The sequence below is a fragment of the Ochotona curzoniae genome, unplaced genomic scaffold (genome assembly GCF_017591425.1).
Source record: "Ochotona curzoniae isolate NIBS_2020 unplaced genomic scaffold, NIBS_Ocur_1.0 contig_883, whole genome shotgun sequence".
Taxonomy (NCBI): Eukaryota; Metazoa; Chordata; class Mammalia; order Lagomorpha; family Ochotonidae; genus Ochotona; species Ochotona curzoniae.
This window is the reverse complement of record NW_024466599.1, coordinates 9,405,949-9,421,549: the sequence shown is the minus strand read 5'-3', so window position 1 is coordinate 9,421,549 and position 15,601 is coordinate 9,405,949. Positions and strand designations below refer to the sequence as shown.

Genomic DNA, 15,601 nt, shown 5'->3' with positions numbered 1-15,601 from the left:
GTATTTAAACTTTACGTATTGGGGGCCAGCACAATGGCTCAACTGGCTAAAGTACCTACTACAAATGTCAGTATCCCATATGGATGCTGGCTCATGTCCCAGCTGTTCCACTTCCCATCCAGCCCCGTGCTATGGCCTAGGAAAGCAACAGAGGATGGCCCAAAGCCTTGGGACACTGCACCCACATGGGAGACCCAGAAGAAGTTCCTGGCTCCTGGCTTTGGATTGGCTCAGCTCCAGCCACTGTGGCCATTATTTGGGAAGTGAATCTGATGGTGGAAGATCTTCTTGTCTCCTCTCTGTAAATCTACCTTTCTTAGTAAGTATTTTCTTTTCCTCTCTTCTTAAAAGAGAAGTACATGTGTTAAAATATTGTCCCAAAAGTTCCTACAAGAACAAATGCTGTTCAAATACCTTTCATCAATCCTTTAGTAGCTCTGCACCCATGCCATTCCTTTACTTCTCTGCTTTGACAACAAAGACCATCAGACCCGATTGCTGGAGTTGAGAAAAAACAAAGTATTAGTACACATTGTGTAACATAATACATTCCAAAATAAATATCAACCAGTCATACTGACAATTCCTTCACTCACAGCCCGATCTGTGCAGACTGCAAGGTGACCCCGGTGTCTTCCCCTTGGGTCTGCCGAGAACTAGTTTCCACCCTGCTACCTGTTATGTACAACATTTTCAGCAACAAATCTGGCAAGGAATGTAAGAGTGCCAAATCTGAATTGCACTAACAGTAGCTCATTGCCATTTCCCTAAAGTGCTTTAAAGAAACTGGTATGCCCAGAGGAGCACCGAGTCCTCAGTACCGACTGTCCCGTTTTTGTACTGAAGTTACAGAGGGACCACCATAATTCAAGGGGACAGACCCGCCCAGGGGCGTTCCTCCACCCCCGGGGCCAGAAGCCGCAACTGGACAACACACCTATCACACGCTGTGGATAGCCTTTTTGGTTAAGAAAGTTCTTCTGCCAATAAATTGTTCACGTAGTTTTGTGCGCCTAATTTTTATATGAATGCATGCCTTAAAGACACACAGAATTTGCATGTAATCATCATCTGGGGAAGAAGTCTCAAGACGGATTGGTCACAGCACCTTTGACTGAGCAAATCATCCTTTTCCCACTGAAACAGTGCTTTTTCCTGTGCATTAGCTTCTCTCGTAAACTTAAATTTACCTCCATTACATCCCAGTTTATTTCTATGCCAGTACTAGTATATTTAATTATAAAGAATTATTCTACCATCTCATAAATGAAATCTTCAAGTGCTAAACTTTTATTTGGAACCTTACATATTATTATTATTAAAGTTTGTTAATTATAACACAGCTGATAAAATCTATATACTTACCAAAAGCAGATCCTCTATCATATGGGTTCATTTGCCATTTGTTGAGCACTAAACAATAAGAAAAGTCACCCATAAACATACAAATTTTCCCAAAATACAATACAAATGATTTAATCTTATATAATTTAATTCTTATAGATTCAATATAGTTTTCCCCATTATTTAGAGTACAGGGTAGAACAACCTTCTTCTGCCAAGAATTGTTTGGCAATTTATAACAGCATTCACAGGCCATAAAAAATTGTCAAATTAAAAATAAGGCTGGGCCTGATGCTGTGGCCTAGCGGCTAAAGTCCTCGCCCCGAACTAGCACAGGGATCCCATATGAGTGCTGGTTCTAATCCCGGCAGCTCCACTTCCCATCCAGCTCCCTGCTTGTGGCCTGGGACACAGTCGAGGATGGCCCAAGGCTTTGGAACCCTGCACCCGCGCGGGAGACCTGGAGGAGGTTCCTGGCTCCTGGCTTTGGATTGGCGCAGCACTGGCCATTGCACTCACTTGGGGAGTGAATCAGAGGACAGAAGATCTTTCTCTGTCTCTCCTCCTCTCGGTATATCTGACTTTCCAATAAAAATAAATAAATCTTAAAAAAAAATAAGCCTGCTATAGACGTATTGAATTGTGAGTACCCCTTGTGGCTTATTTTACTCAGCTTGCAAGTAGGATGCTGCTCACTGGGAATTTACAGAATATGTAAGTAAAACTGTTGCAAACTGGAGACAAAACTAACCCGTCACAGATAATGATTACTGGTCGACTGGAAACAAAGACATATTCTCACTTGCTTTAGCATACTTTGTGATCAGTCAACAGGATCTTTGTGCTGATAAAATTAAATACAGGTTGCTAATAGGCAAGCTGACTGCATTCACAGCAGATATATCTGACCAGTATTTCAGGGTTTAATTATCTTATCAGTCTTGAAAGAAAAGCAAGCTTTGTCATAACAATTCAGTATTAACACTCAAAATGCCATACATTTTGTTCTCCTTCCTTACTTATACAGAATTGGCAATTTCCATCATTTATGGATAAAGAATGACAACAGCTAAAGCAAATCCTATGCTTTTTTCTGGTCTAACTCCCGACTCAAAAGCCCTCTCCAGATTATTTTTGGTCAAAAGATATCTATTATCTTGCAAAACACTTTCAACAACGGAGAAAAAGCTTTCTTGATGTTCACTCTTGCATTACTGGTTCAATCTAGTTATCAGGTACATTAAACAAATCTTCATCTATTGGGTCCCTCTCCACTATTTTCTCTCCAGATCTTTCCAATGATTTACAAATTCCCTTCTTTTTTTTCTTTTTTCTTTTTTTTACTTCTGCTTCATCTTCAAATATGTCTGGTTTTAAATTCACCAGAGGACACGCTTCTAAGAAACAATACCACTCTGGTTATCCTTCTTTGGACGCATTCTCTTCTACTAGCTTCTGTCCTAAATGACGGCATGACACCGCTCTAAGTTTTGAGACTGTTTTAGAATCGGTCACTAGTCTAAAGAGTTACAATTATTATGCTCCTCACAGTTCATTTGCAAATGAATTCTTTGAGCAGTGTAACATTACTTTCCAACTGAACAGAAAATGCTGATATGCCAAATCCACTCTACTTACACTGCTATTCTATCACATCCTGATTTGTAACATGAAACAATCTACTAAACTCTTAAGACACAACAAAATCATAGATTTTATGGTAGAGATAGGATCAGAATTATAATAAAGAGCCAACCTCCATGTCAGCAGGACTAAGGAAAGAAACTGGCTTTAAAATGTGCACTTCACATTAGAACTGCTTGTGCTACTGCTATCCCGTGTCTGAACAAAAAGCAGATCTCTTTTTCCTAAATAAACAATACATGTCATCATCAAGGATATTTTTTCCCTAAATTATTTGAAAAACCCTTCTTCAACATCTTACAAAATGCTGCGCCAATCTATATTTAATGCTACACACAAAACCTTACAAGGTTAAGAAAGAAAAACACTAAAACAACTAATGCTATTTCAAAAATGCCAGTGTTTGCTGGAGGGGAGCATTGCATTGCTCATGTACCCAATGACACTCGGCAGCACAAACAACAGCACACGTGGGGACTCCATCTCCAGAGATCAGAGAGGCAACATCAATTAGAGAAATTACCCGAAGCACCAGTTTTAATTGTTGTTTTTCCTTTTTTGCCTTCTTGTTGGTCTTTCAAAGTTTCATAAACTATCTGGATAACTGGGATACTGAAAGCCTATCAAAGAAACAGAAGTGCTCTGTATTAATATTCAGATACTAATGACGGTCTAATAATCCATTTACTTGACAAAGTTATTACACATAAACAGTTACACACATTTCAATTTCTTTCATTTAAACCAAAATAACATAATTGACAGAATAAAGGAAGTATGAGCCAGCTAACAGCCCAGAACAACACAGACCTGCGAAATGAATCTACAACAGAAAAACAGCGCCTTGTCTGGGCTTTCCCATCCTGGGTCTAGGCCAGCAAATGACCAACTTGCATTTGCAATCTCTTTTATCAAGAGGAATCATGTTAAAATTCAGAAGTGAATACAAACACTAAAGACCCTGGACCTCACCTTCCAAGACCAGTTTAGAATCTCTTCTAAATCTTCTCAACTAGCTGGCCATAAAGTCACCACTTCCAATGGCAAATAATCATTTGGAAAAATGATTTTGGAAATGCTTTATTAAACATTCCAAAGTTATTGTCTGAAACTAATTCAGAATTCAACTCCTACAAAATAAATCCATTTACATGTACTTACACCAGTTTTTCCACTTCCTGTTTCTGCAGCCTGAACAGAGAGAACAAAGTTATTAGTTGAAATTGTTAAGTAATAAGATCAAATTAACATATCATGTAGAAACCTTGAACACTTGACTAGTTGACTTCATCAGAGCCTCCAGCTTACCCCAAATCCCTCAGCTGATTCTCCCAATCCTTTGGGAATCTGCAGCTCCCTTTCCTCCATGGTATCCCATATCCAGCACGAGCTCAGGCCTGAGGTGTTCCACTTCCAATCAGGCTGCTCAGTAATGTACATGGGAAACCAACAAAGACAGCTGGCCCACCTAGCACTTGGGCCTGCTCCCCATGTGGGAGATTCCTATGAAGCCACAGACTAGCCCAGGCCCTGATAGTGTAGGTGTTTGTGGAGTTGGCAAGTGGCTGGAAGAGCTCTTTCCATGTCACTCTCATCTCTCAAATAAATCTTATTTAAAAAAAAAAAAAGCATTTTTTAAATAAAAACACAATCGTAACCGTGTAAACTTTTGCTTAATAATCTGTAAGGCTTTGTGCCAGCATTGTAACACAACAGGTAAAGGCGCTGGCTGAGATGCCAACATCACATAGAGGGAACGATTCATATTCTGGCTGCTCTACTGGCTGCAAATGGCGAGGGAAAAGCAGTGCACTACTGCAACCCATGTGGAAAAGCCAGCTGAAGTTCCTAGCTTTGGCCTGGACTAGCACTGGTCATTACAGCGTCTGAGCAGCCAGGGGAGTGCTCTGGCTCTCTCTCTCTCTGCCTCCTTCAAAGCAAACAGATCAAAAAATAAGATCAAATAAAATAGCTCCCAAGGTTCTCCATTGGTAATAGATACCCAAAGTATTTAATGTGACACTTGAACAAGAGCTCAAAGTCTGACTCTGCATGTATCTCCCCATGTAGTCCCCGGGCGGACATCTCTGAAATCCAGCCATAAACCACTCAAAGTAGAGAACTACCCCAGGACTATGCCCTCTGCCCTAGGCACTGCTTCTTCACGCTCACTCTAACTACAGAGTATTTCTTTCTCATTTTCCCTTGTCAACATTCACTTGCTCCAAGTGAACCCCCATGTCCCCTCAAGCAAGATAACTGGGAGCCTGGACTCATGCAGGCTTCCACATCTCTGCTACAGCATTTATTTCTCTATGTGCCTCACCGCCCTAGTTAGCTCAAACTTCTCACAGGCAGAGTCTATATCTTTTCTTTAGTTCAGCAAATATATCATAAACAAATAAAACTATGTTGGTAAATGCATCACTTTTAAGCCTATACAGTCCTTAAGGTAGGACACCAACAGATGTCGCTAGCCCCCTACAGACCCAACAATGTCAAACATACCATAAGTACATCACCTCCCCCTAGGATTAACGGGATGGATTCAGCCTGGATATCAGTTGGAAGCCTAAAAAAATAACATTCGAAGAATTTGAGTTGCAGGAAGAAAACTCGTAATAGCCAATTAAAAAATACTGAACTGTAAACCTAAAGCAGAACCTTATTTGAAAAGTACACCCAATCCTTTCCAGATAGAAATTGGGTAAGTTAAAAAAGGATATCTTTCAAAATTTACTCAATCACAATATAAATTGAATTTCACTTAACCCACAATATCCCCAAACACTTACTAGCCCGTGTAGACCCACTCACTGCATGTACTTACAGCCAGTCCATCTCCTCCACAGCTTGTGCGATCTCAGGCATGACACCCATCTCTGAAAACAAACACTCATTTTAAAAACCACACACTACACTGGAATCAGACCAGTTGTAAAACGCACAGACCAGAGGATGATGCACAACTAGTTCTATCACACCTACAGAGTGTAGTACTGTAAAAACAGGTTTGAATGCAGAGTTGGGTTCAAACTCAAGCTCTTTCTTAGTGTTAAGAGACCTTGGTTAAGCTTTTATTTTCTGATTTCCTCACCCAGAATAATACTTATATCACCTACTCTGTAGGGACACAGGAAAATGGAAGATTAACAAGTTTACTAGTGCATGGTTGCCACGGATAACATAGTGGGCAACTGGTCTACCTCCTATGACTGCCAGTTACACAAAGTTCCAGATCACACACTGGCTGTTTTAGAGATAACATGAGTGGACCGTCCAGAACCACTGTATATTCTCAAATGAGAAAAACGAACAGAAAAGTAGAGAATGTCCACTTTTACAGGCAGCCATAATCAGAATTCCAGTTAACAAGAGGCGGTCAAGGGAGAAAACCTTTGCCGCTGCACATACCAGCGCAAGATCCACTCTACCTTACCCCCACACACGTGAACAACCCTCCTTTGCAGCGGCCCTAAATGATCCATTCTCGAAGAACTACAATAGGTAGTTATACACGAAGTAGTTTAATTTACTTAATCTTGTCTTCCAGATAAGAAATTATTTCTAAGCCCGCATTTATAAAATGCACCTTTTATTACTACCATCATAATATATACAAATGATATTTACATAGAAATGACAAATGAAAAGTAATATTACAAAGTCCAAGAAATAATGCTGAAACTGTTATTTCTTGTCATTGTGGAAAACCACAAATTTATCAACTGTATATTTTCTTTGTAAGAGCAACTTTTCATCGTAATACATGAGAATAACTTTTTTTTTTTAAGATTTACTTCTTTGAAAGGCAGTGTTACAAAAACAGAGATCTTCCATGTGCTGATTTGCAATCCAAATGGCCACAACAGGCAGGGTGGGGTGAGCCAGGGGCCAGGAGCCCCCTCTGGGTCTCATCGGTGGACGCAGGGAACAGGGACGTGGGCCACTTTTCTCTACCCAGGACGGGATCAGCAAGGAACGAGACCAGCAGGGGAGCAGGAAGGACCCAAACCAGCACCCCAACGGGGTGCTGCCATGACACGCAGCAGCTTAAGCTTTACATCATAACGCCATTTGCAAGAGAGGCCTCTCCTAATTAAATTTCCCAAGGAAAACCTGCACACAGAGAAACTCATCAAGATCTAAAGTGCTGTTTGCGGCAGATCTTTCTAAGAATCCCTGCCCTCACACCCCAGCTACCTTCTCTTCCACCTGTGAACTGCCTGAAAAAAGCGGGGCTCCTCTGGAGATAGCACTGAGGCCTCTTGGAAACTCAGACAAGTTCCTGTTCTACTCTGCTCATGGACTCTGAATATGTTCTCTGAGACCGCGTCTTCTTTTACGTGTAATGCTTTCACCAAGTAAGGGAAGTGGGAATGCTCACCTTTGATTTTTTCACCTTTACTTTGCTTATATACAGGCTCTTTCCCAACCCTTTACAATGACTGCAATTTACACACAACTCACAACCTGCCCTGGAGCAGGGGCCACGTGGACTGCAGACCATCATTTAGACACCAAGAAGTCATTTGGTCCGTCCCTGCAGCCACAGGTGCGACCTGGCATTCCATAAACCCATAGCAGGCTGCTTTTCAGGTTGACAATTTTGTGCGTCCTACAAATGATGTTATAAATATACTCAAATGGCCCTAAGCAGAGAAAAAAGAAACACATCTCTCATCCCTGCACAGGACCAGCCAGAACTGTACTACAGAACCCGCAGCTCAAAATCCGGTATCGAGAGCAAGCTAGAAGATGCACAGCCACTCCGAGTGATTTGCTTATGAGGGAGGACATGTTAAGTCAGTCACAAATCCTACTGCATGACTAAAGATCCTAACATTCTTAGTGAAGAAAAGTGGAAAACCCCCAAGACTCTGCCATGTAAATTCAACGTTAGGGGCTAACACAGTTTCAACTGATTGATTCTTAGCCTGCAAGTGCCAGGATCCCATATGGGTGCAGGTTCGGACTCCTGCTTGCGACTTGGACGGTCCAAAACCTTGGGACCCTGCACCCACATGGGGGACCACAAAGAAGCTCCTGCTACTATCAGTTCATCTCCAGCCACTGTAGCCATCAGGGAGTAAATCAGCAGGGGGAAAGATATGTCTCTCTCTTCTCTTTCCAAGTAAAACAAATCAATTTTAAAAACAAAGAATAAATAGCCCATACCATAGGCTAAGCATACTGAAAATGAGTAGGCCTAACATGATACACTTAAGACCACTTAAACACATTTCGTTTTACTGATGATTCGGTTAAAATATGCAGACAGAAAGGAAAGACGCTCACGGAGCAAGGCATCCCGGGTATGGAGACACATCAAACCCCGAGGAACGAGGCAGGGCAGTCCCTTACTGCAAATAAGCCAACTATGAATTTTTCCAAAGTCACTGGCACGTTTCAGCGAATGTAAACCATCCCGTCGCCTTCACTCCCAACGCCAACCGTTCGTGCGTTTAACAAAGCTCAGATCTGGGAAAGGTATGCAGGAACTGGACAGTGTGGTCCTCTCCCTGCGGGACCGCCGGGCCTGGGGTCCCGGAGCACCCTCGCTTCCCCAGCCCACGGCGCCCGCACACAAGGCCGGGCGGCTGAAGGACGAGGAGAGCCGGGCGGCCGACACCTGCCGCATCCAGCGACCCCGGCCCCAGGGGTGCAGCGGCCGACCCTGCCGCTCCCACCCGCAGGGATCCCCACCGCTGGCCCAGCCTCCCCCAGCCTGCACCAACGCACCCGAGAAGGCCGCCATGTTCGCGCTGTCGTCCGCGGCTGCGCCTGCGCGCGCGCTCCTCCCACTGACACGCTGCGGCTCTGGCGGTGCGCGCTTCCGGCCTCGGCCCAGGCCTTCTGCATCCGGTCGGGGACTGAGCTCCGTGAGAACGGTTCCGGCGCTAAGAAAGACCCGCCGGTTACCCGCCGGTTACCCGCCGGACGGCGTGAATACACCCCTTGTTTGTAAGAAGCTGGGACCCGTCAGTATCCGACAGCCTGAATAGTCAGGTAGATATTAAGCTATTGGTTGTGCACCATTTAAATAACGAATGGAATACCACGCAGCCACGCAGACCTGGGTTCTGGGCGCGTTCTCTACTATGCATAACCTACCCAAGAATGTCGTGGAGAATACAGAACCTTCCCACAAGATGTGTCGGGTGTTGGGAGTCATGTACCCTCTGCTCTCCCAGCCTAGCTGTGTCACCTTGACTAAGTCCCAAAGAGTCCCTGGGGCTTCAGTGGGGTCCCAGGCTTGCTCTGGGGAGCACTGAAATGTGTAAGCGCTTAGAGCAGTGCACAGCCCGCGGTCGCAGTCGGCCCTGGAGGATGAAGTGTAGCAGGATTATTGGTCCAGGAGCAGTGCTCACCGATGGGAATCATGGGTTCCTGTCTGCAGTACTGCTCTGATTTCAGAATCCGTCAGATTCTGAAGTGTTTACTGCCCTGTTCCTGTTGGGCATCCCTGATGTGAAATGGAATTCCTCTGTCTCCGTGTTATATCCGTGCTGGGATTATAGCGCATTCAAGCTTTTGAGTAAGGGGTGCCCAGTTCATATTCTGTATTTCCCCTTATATTTTGTATAAATGACACTCCTGAGATTTAGGATTTGCCATAGAAAAATCTATAATCTGATTTTTGTGCCAACACCCCCTTAACGGTTAAAAAAAGAAGAAAATAAAGAAGAATTCAAGATGCAAATGAAAACATGTCTCTTCGCAGCTGCCCAAGTGCCATGGTGATTTTCCTCTCTTGGAGGAGAAAGATGTTTCCAGGAGCTGGCTCAGAGACCCTTAGAAAGCTGGAGTTTGTGAAGCACGAGGGCAACTCTGCAAAGCTGTACCTGGCCAGGCTGGAAGCTAGGCAGGAAGAAGCAGAGGAAGGGCATGGTGCAGACACCTCTAACAGCTGTGGGGGGATGTGTGGCTCCCCCCACCCCAGCTTAGCCACCGGAAGGACCCTGGGAGCCAGGCTTTCCCTTGGGAGCTACACTTGGAAGGCACCCGTAGAAGAATCTCCAGGATGGCCACAAGAAGTCCTCCCAGACCTGAAAGAGCTCCGGAGTCATCACCCTATGTACTCCGTCCTGCTGCAGATGCCAGAGGCAGTAGCTAATGGGGGAAGAGATAGACTCAACTGCCCCATCCACCCGTCGTTCCATTGCAGCCTCTGATTACAAAGGCCACGCAAGGACAGGGAAGCTATAAGCTGGGTTCTCACTGTGACCTTTGAGCATTATAGTAGGTTTGATAGTTCAATTACAGGATGAAAGCTATACTTGTGATTAAAGTGCTCAAACAACTGCCTTCATGTACTTGTGACCGACTATGAAAGTTCCGGAAGATGCTCAAGATGTTATGTAGGTCAGGGAAAGAAGGAATCTATAGAGACAGTTCAAAGAAGCTGAAAATATTTTCTCTTTGTGTCCTCTCATGTTTAGTGCCTTTAATCTACTACTTCAGTAATGACAAATCAGCTTCTCTCATTGGCAGGTAGGGGACAGCCAGGTGGGAACACAGCAGGCATACTCCCCCACTTCACTAAGACAAAAGATGGAGACTGGGTACCTCACAGTCGGACCTCCAACCTCTGGAGAACAAACTGCTTCCACGGGAGCCTGCTAACTGGGTGTGTGCCCAAGCAGCCTGCCTGACCTAGAAACCCAGCTACACTAGGTGGTGCCAAACTGCAGCTGTCACAGAGCATTCCCTGACTTAGACTCAAACCCTACCCTGGGCTTATTCCTAACATTTATTTCTCTAACCTCACAATAAATCCACGTTGTATATAATTCAGTCTTTCAGACTCTACGGCCCAATAATAGTTATTGACTTATAATGGGATTTTGCTATATTATCCATGCACCGAAGAGTGTACTATATATCCTCGGGTTTAGCAGTACTTTACTCAACTACTGCAGAGATGACTTGCAACTGCTAAGGTAGCCCTCTGCATGCCCAGGGCCTTGTCGGAAGCGTGGACCCTGTGAAGGGCTTGTGGCCTGGACATCCAACAACTGTTAACAGTCCATGACTTGCTCTTATTGCAGCTACTCTCAGAGAACCCTCAGATCGGGCAATTCATAACGACAGGGGATCTTTCCCCCCCTCTCAGGAGGCTGGGAGGCTCCAGATGAAGGCGCATGAGCTTGCTGTTTGTGAGGGTTCTGCCTCAGCTTCCAGGATGGTGCTAGCATGATGAGTCCTCTGGAAGGAAGGATGCTCTTCCTCTCAGGAAGGAAGGCAGAACGGCAAGAGAGCAGGGGCTGCGTGACTCTGCATTTGGAAGGACTGGGCTGTTATGAAGGGTGAACCCTCATGGGCTCATCCCTTCTCAAAGCCTTTCCAAAGAGACAGTTTTGGTTGGCGAGGCTCCTCAATCCACTCTTGGGATTGTACACACCACCACTTCCTCCATGTCTAGTTTCCTGCTGGCTTTCTATCTTCTTATCTCCCATCATCTTTTGTTTGGGATTTTTCTGTCCTGCCTAGCCAAAACTAACTCTAATTTGTATATCACCATTAGTTTATTGCTGTGAAACAAGTTGTCCTAAAGTTTAATGATTTAAAACAAAAAGCATTTGCTGTCACGGCTTGTGTGGAAAGGGGATCCTGGAGCAGCTTGACTGGGCAGTCCCTGCTGCAGCCTCGGCAGTCGGGATGCTCTGCAGGGACTGTGACCTTGTCAGGTCCTGACACGGTTACAGGATCAGCTTGACAGGATGGGTCACACATATGACGTCTCCAATCTTCTCCACCTGCAGCTCTCCTGGGGCTCCTTCACTGCTCATGACGTGACTGCTGGCACCCATATACCCTGCCCTACCAAAGAAAATGATTCTAAAGAACAAAGCTGAGTGAGTCATGTCTTTTGTGTCACAGCCATCGAAGTCACACACTCACTTCTTTAAGATCTTGTTGGTGACACAGGACAAGCACTAGTCATTGTAGAAGCAGATTATACACGCAGGAGTGAAAACTGGCAGAAAGAGATGGTTTGGGGAGCATTTGGGAGCCTAGGGACCATACACCACCACCCCTCCTTTTAAACTCCTGTTCGTGCAGCAGGTGGTAATTCCTCAATCTCAGAAATAAAGGACTTTCATACAGCATCCTCCAGACCAGCCATTATTGTAATCAAATTTGTAGACATAGCTTATCCTGTTTTTCACAATTTACCTGAATCAGAGAGAGACTTGGAAACAGAGAGGCTCATGTTTAAACCTTCTCTTTCCCTTTTGTTTTTTTTTTCCTACAGTTTCTGAACTGAGAAACTATCATTGAATTTTATGTTTTTGTCAAAATACGATGTCCGGAACTGGTCCAGATATATTAGAATGCAACATCACTCTTGCTGTCCCTGCATTCACTTTACGGTGCAGGACCCGAGGGGGCCCAGCAAACGACATAAATCCAGAGATCTATAATTCTGCGTCCCCTGAAGAAGTGACTATAATGTCCTTCCTTCCAGACAAATGCGGAGTCAAAGCCGTGGGGCAACCCAGATGAGTTTCACAGGGACTGTAAAACAGAGAAGGAGATCTCGCTAACCGCTCGTCTCATTAGAAGCAAGCCAGGAAGGGACACGATTGATGGCTGGTTGCCGATGGCTGGCAGGCAAGCATGTTGCTCATTTTCCTGTGCCAGCCACTGGGAGTACTCTTCAGACCCAGTGAGTCATGCTGCTGGCTTTTGGGGAATGGTGCTTCACGTGGAGTCTGAGCAAGGAACATGGCCTGCAGGTTGTGCAGATTCAAGGCCAGAATGTGCACCAAATGGTTGTTCTCAGTCTGCTGGCCAGAACGGCTGGGATCCTACCATCACGTCGCCTGCACTAAGGAGTCTAAGGCGTGGTGTGCAGCCTTGCTTTCCCAGCCTCCTTGCCGCTGTCCTCATCTTCACTTGCCTTATGGTCTTCATAGGCTTTGTTGTTAAGTTCTTTTGTTTGTTAGGTTTTCAACTCACCGTTAATGAGTTAGGATCCTCTCTTCTCACACTGTGTAGAAACCCTGATGGGATCCTTCCTGATCCCATTTCAGTGAAATGGCTCTCAGGTCTTCATGAGTTGTAGGAGAAACATATACAAGTGGTCTTTAAAAAGCTCACAGGATGTGCATGCTTTGAAAATAATTATTTGTGAACTCCAATTTTGTTTTGGTTTCAAAATGAACTTATTTTTAGTTCAGTTTTCCACAAACTTTTCTCAAAGGAACAGAGGAAGGATTCAGAATTACAAGGCCTTTTTTGGAATGTTCTGTAGGAAATGGGTGATCAGGGCCTATGGTTAGCGTTGGCTTTCCATTTCAGTGTGCCTGCTCTGAGTCCCAGCTACTCGGCACTTGCCATTCAGTTTCCTGCTAATGCATGTGGGAAGCAGTCCACGCTGGCCGTACACATGGGGAACCTGGAGTTGCACTCCCGTGGCTAAGCCTGGTCTAAACCAGGTGTGGTGGGGAATTAGAGAGTGAAGCCCTCTGCCCCCCGACTCTTCTCTCTGGGACTCTGACATTCAAATAAACAGTAAAAGGAAAGGTGTTCAAAGATAGCAAGGTTGAATTTTACCATAAACATTCATGTTCTCTCTTCTACAATTCTAGTGTTAATACTGTAACCATTTACTTTTTCATGTATCCTTAGCATTTTTTTGGCAAGGTATATTATTTAAATAATTATTGAAAATAGTGTTCGCAAAGAAAAAATGTTAAAGATTCATTTATTTCTATTGGAAAGGCAGAAAGATATACAGAGAGGAGGACGAGGCAGAAAGGAAGATCTTCTGTTCATTGGTTCATGCCCCAAGTAGCCACAATGGCCAGAGCTATGCCAATCCAAAGCCAGGAGCCAGGAGCTTTTTCCTGGTCTCTCACGTGGGTGCAGGGTCCCAAGGCTTTGGGCCACCTTCTACTGCTCTTCCAGGTCCCAAACAGGGTTCGGTATGGGAGGCTGGGGCTGCTGGAAGTAGAACCAGTGCCCATATGAGATCTTGGCACATGCAAGGCAAATACTTAAGCCACTAGGCTGCTGCACCAGGCCCTAAAAAGAAATTTTTAAAAAACTATATTCTTACATGTAAGTCAAATAAGTGGTTAAGTTGCCAGTGCACTTTTTTGTTAGCAACTTATTTGTTTTCTTCTTGATTTGCTAATTTTTGTACTTGCTGTTTTGTGTGCCTTGGTTAGGGCTGTTCTCTAGTTTGTGGTTCCATATAATTTGTGAGTAATGAAAATGGGGAAGGGCTGGTTGGATTATTTAGCAAATTGGGATAAATGAGCTTCCTTTTTTTAAAAAGATTTATTTTATTTTTATTGGAAAGTCAAATATACTGAGAAAAGGAGAGACAGAGAAGAAGATCTTCTGTATGTTGATTCACTCCCCAAGCAGCTGCAATGACTGGAGCTGAGCCAGTCCAAAGCCAGGAACCCGGTGCCTCTTCTGGGTCTCCCATTGCCAGTACTGAGTCCCAAGGCTTTGGGCTGTCTTCAATTGCTCTCCCAGGCCACCAGCTGGATGGGAATTCTAATCCCACTAGCTGCTGGGATTAGAACTGATACCCATATGGGATCCAGATGTGTGAAGGTAAGGCCTTTAGCTGCTAGGCTACCGCACCAAATCTGATAATTGAGGAAGGACCTGAACATTTGTTCCTGGCTAAAGCTAGGCATGTACTTTATGATATCTGTTCTGACTGCCAAAATACTCTGTGAGACTCTTAAAGTCTATGGAAGCAGAAGCAGTAACCTTAGTTTTACAACTTTCTGGAAGAAACAGAGTTTCTAGAATTGACCTCAATGTCATTTATTTATTATGATGAAAATGTGTACTCTTCATAAAGAACTAGTGCACCAGTCAACCAAGCATGAATGTTGACAGCTACAGCAGGTAGCATTTAAATGCTCCAGCTTAATTTTTTATTCTGACTTTCCATTTTACAGTTTGATAGGTATAGCAGACTTACCCTTTCCCTTCTTTTTCTCCATTGCCCGTTTCCCCTCCAGATGGTCCCCTCCCAATGGTCCCGAGTTTTACAGTAGTATAGCCTTTTTTTTTTAAAGATTTATTTTTATTATTTTTTCATTGGAAAGGCGGATATACAGAGAGGAGAGACAGAGAGGAAGATCTTCCGTCTGATGATTCACTCCCCAAGTGAGCGCAACGGGCCGATACTATGCCGATCCGAAGCCAGGAGACTCTTCTGGGTCTCCCACGCGGGTGCAGGGTCCCAAAGCTTTGGGCCGTCCTCGACTGCTTTCCCGGGCCACGGGCAGGGAGCTGGAAGGGAAGCGGGGCTGCTGGGATTAGAACCGGCGCCCATATGGGATCCTGGGCGTGCGAGGCGAGGACCTTTAACCACTTGCGCCACCGTGCTGGGCCCTAGTATAGCCTTTTAACTATAGTTTCAACTCCAGCGCTCCGTCCCTTCTGTGCGTCATGACACTGTAGGTATAAGCAACGGTACAGAGTCCAGGATTTTGGTGTCAAGGTTAACAGTTTTATTGGAGGGTCTTGTTTTATTTGGGAATAGAGATACACACTACAGTTCTTGTTTGATTTCTGGTACTCCCCAGCTTAATTTTTGCAATTTCTTTCTTTTTTTTTTTGTATTTTTTAAACT

The 15,601-nt window shown here is 44.5% G+C and overlaps 1 protein-coding gene across 3 annotated transcripts in view; it reads right to left on the bottom strand.

Moving 5' to 3' along the window:
• DDX1 (DEAD-box helicase 1) overlaps nt 1-8,897 on the bottom strand; it is a 32,469-nt gene extending 23,572 nt beyond the window's left edge. Inside the window, exons 1-7 of one of the 3 annotated variants that reach the window (XM_040992847.1) lie at nt 8,731-8,897; nt 5,819-5,870; nt 5,497-5,560; nt 4,150-4,179; nt 3,512-3,608; nt 1,366-1,413; nt 415-498 (exon numbers count right to left, since the gene is read on the bottom strand). In XM_040992847.1, coding sequence (XP_040848781.1) covers nt 415-498; nt 1,366-1,413; nt 3,512-3,608; nt 4,150-4,179; nt 5,497-5,560; nt 5,819-5,870; nt 8,731-8,746 — 391 coding nt within the window. In that variant the 5' untranslated portion in view covers nt 8,747-8,897. Of the gene's footprint in view, nt 1-414; nt 499-1,365; nt 1,414-3,511; nt 3,609-4,145; nt 4,180-5,496; nt 5,561-5,818; nt 5,871-8,730 lie in introns of all 3 variants that reach the window. The other 2 variants (XM_040992849.1, XM_040992848.1) reach the window with 2 other exon arrangements.
• Between the last annotated feature and the right edge of the window lie 6,704 nt (nt 8,898-15,601).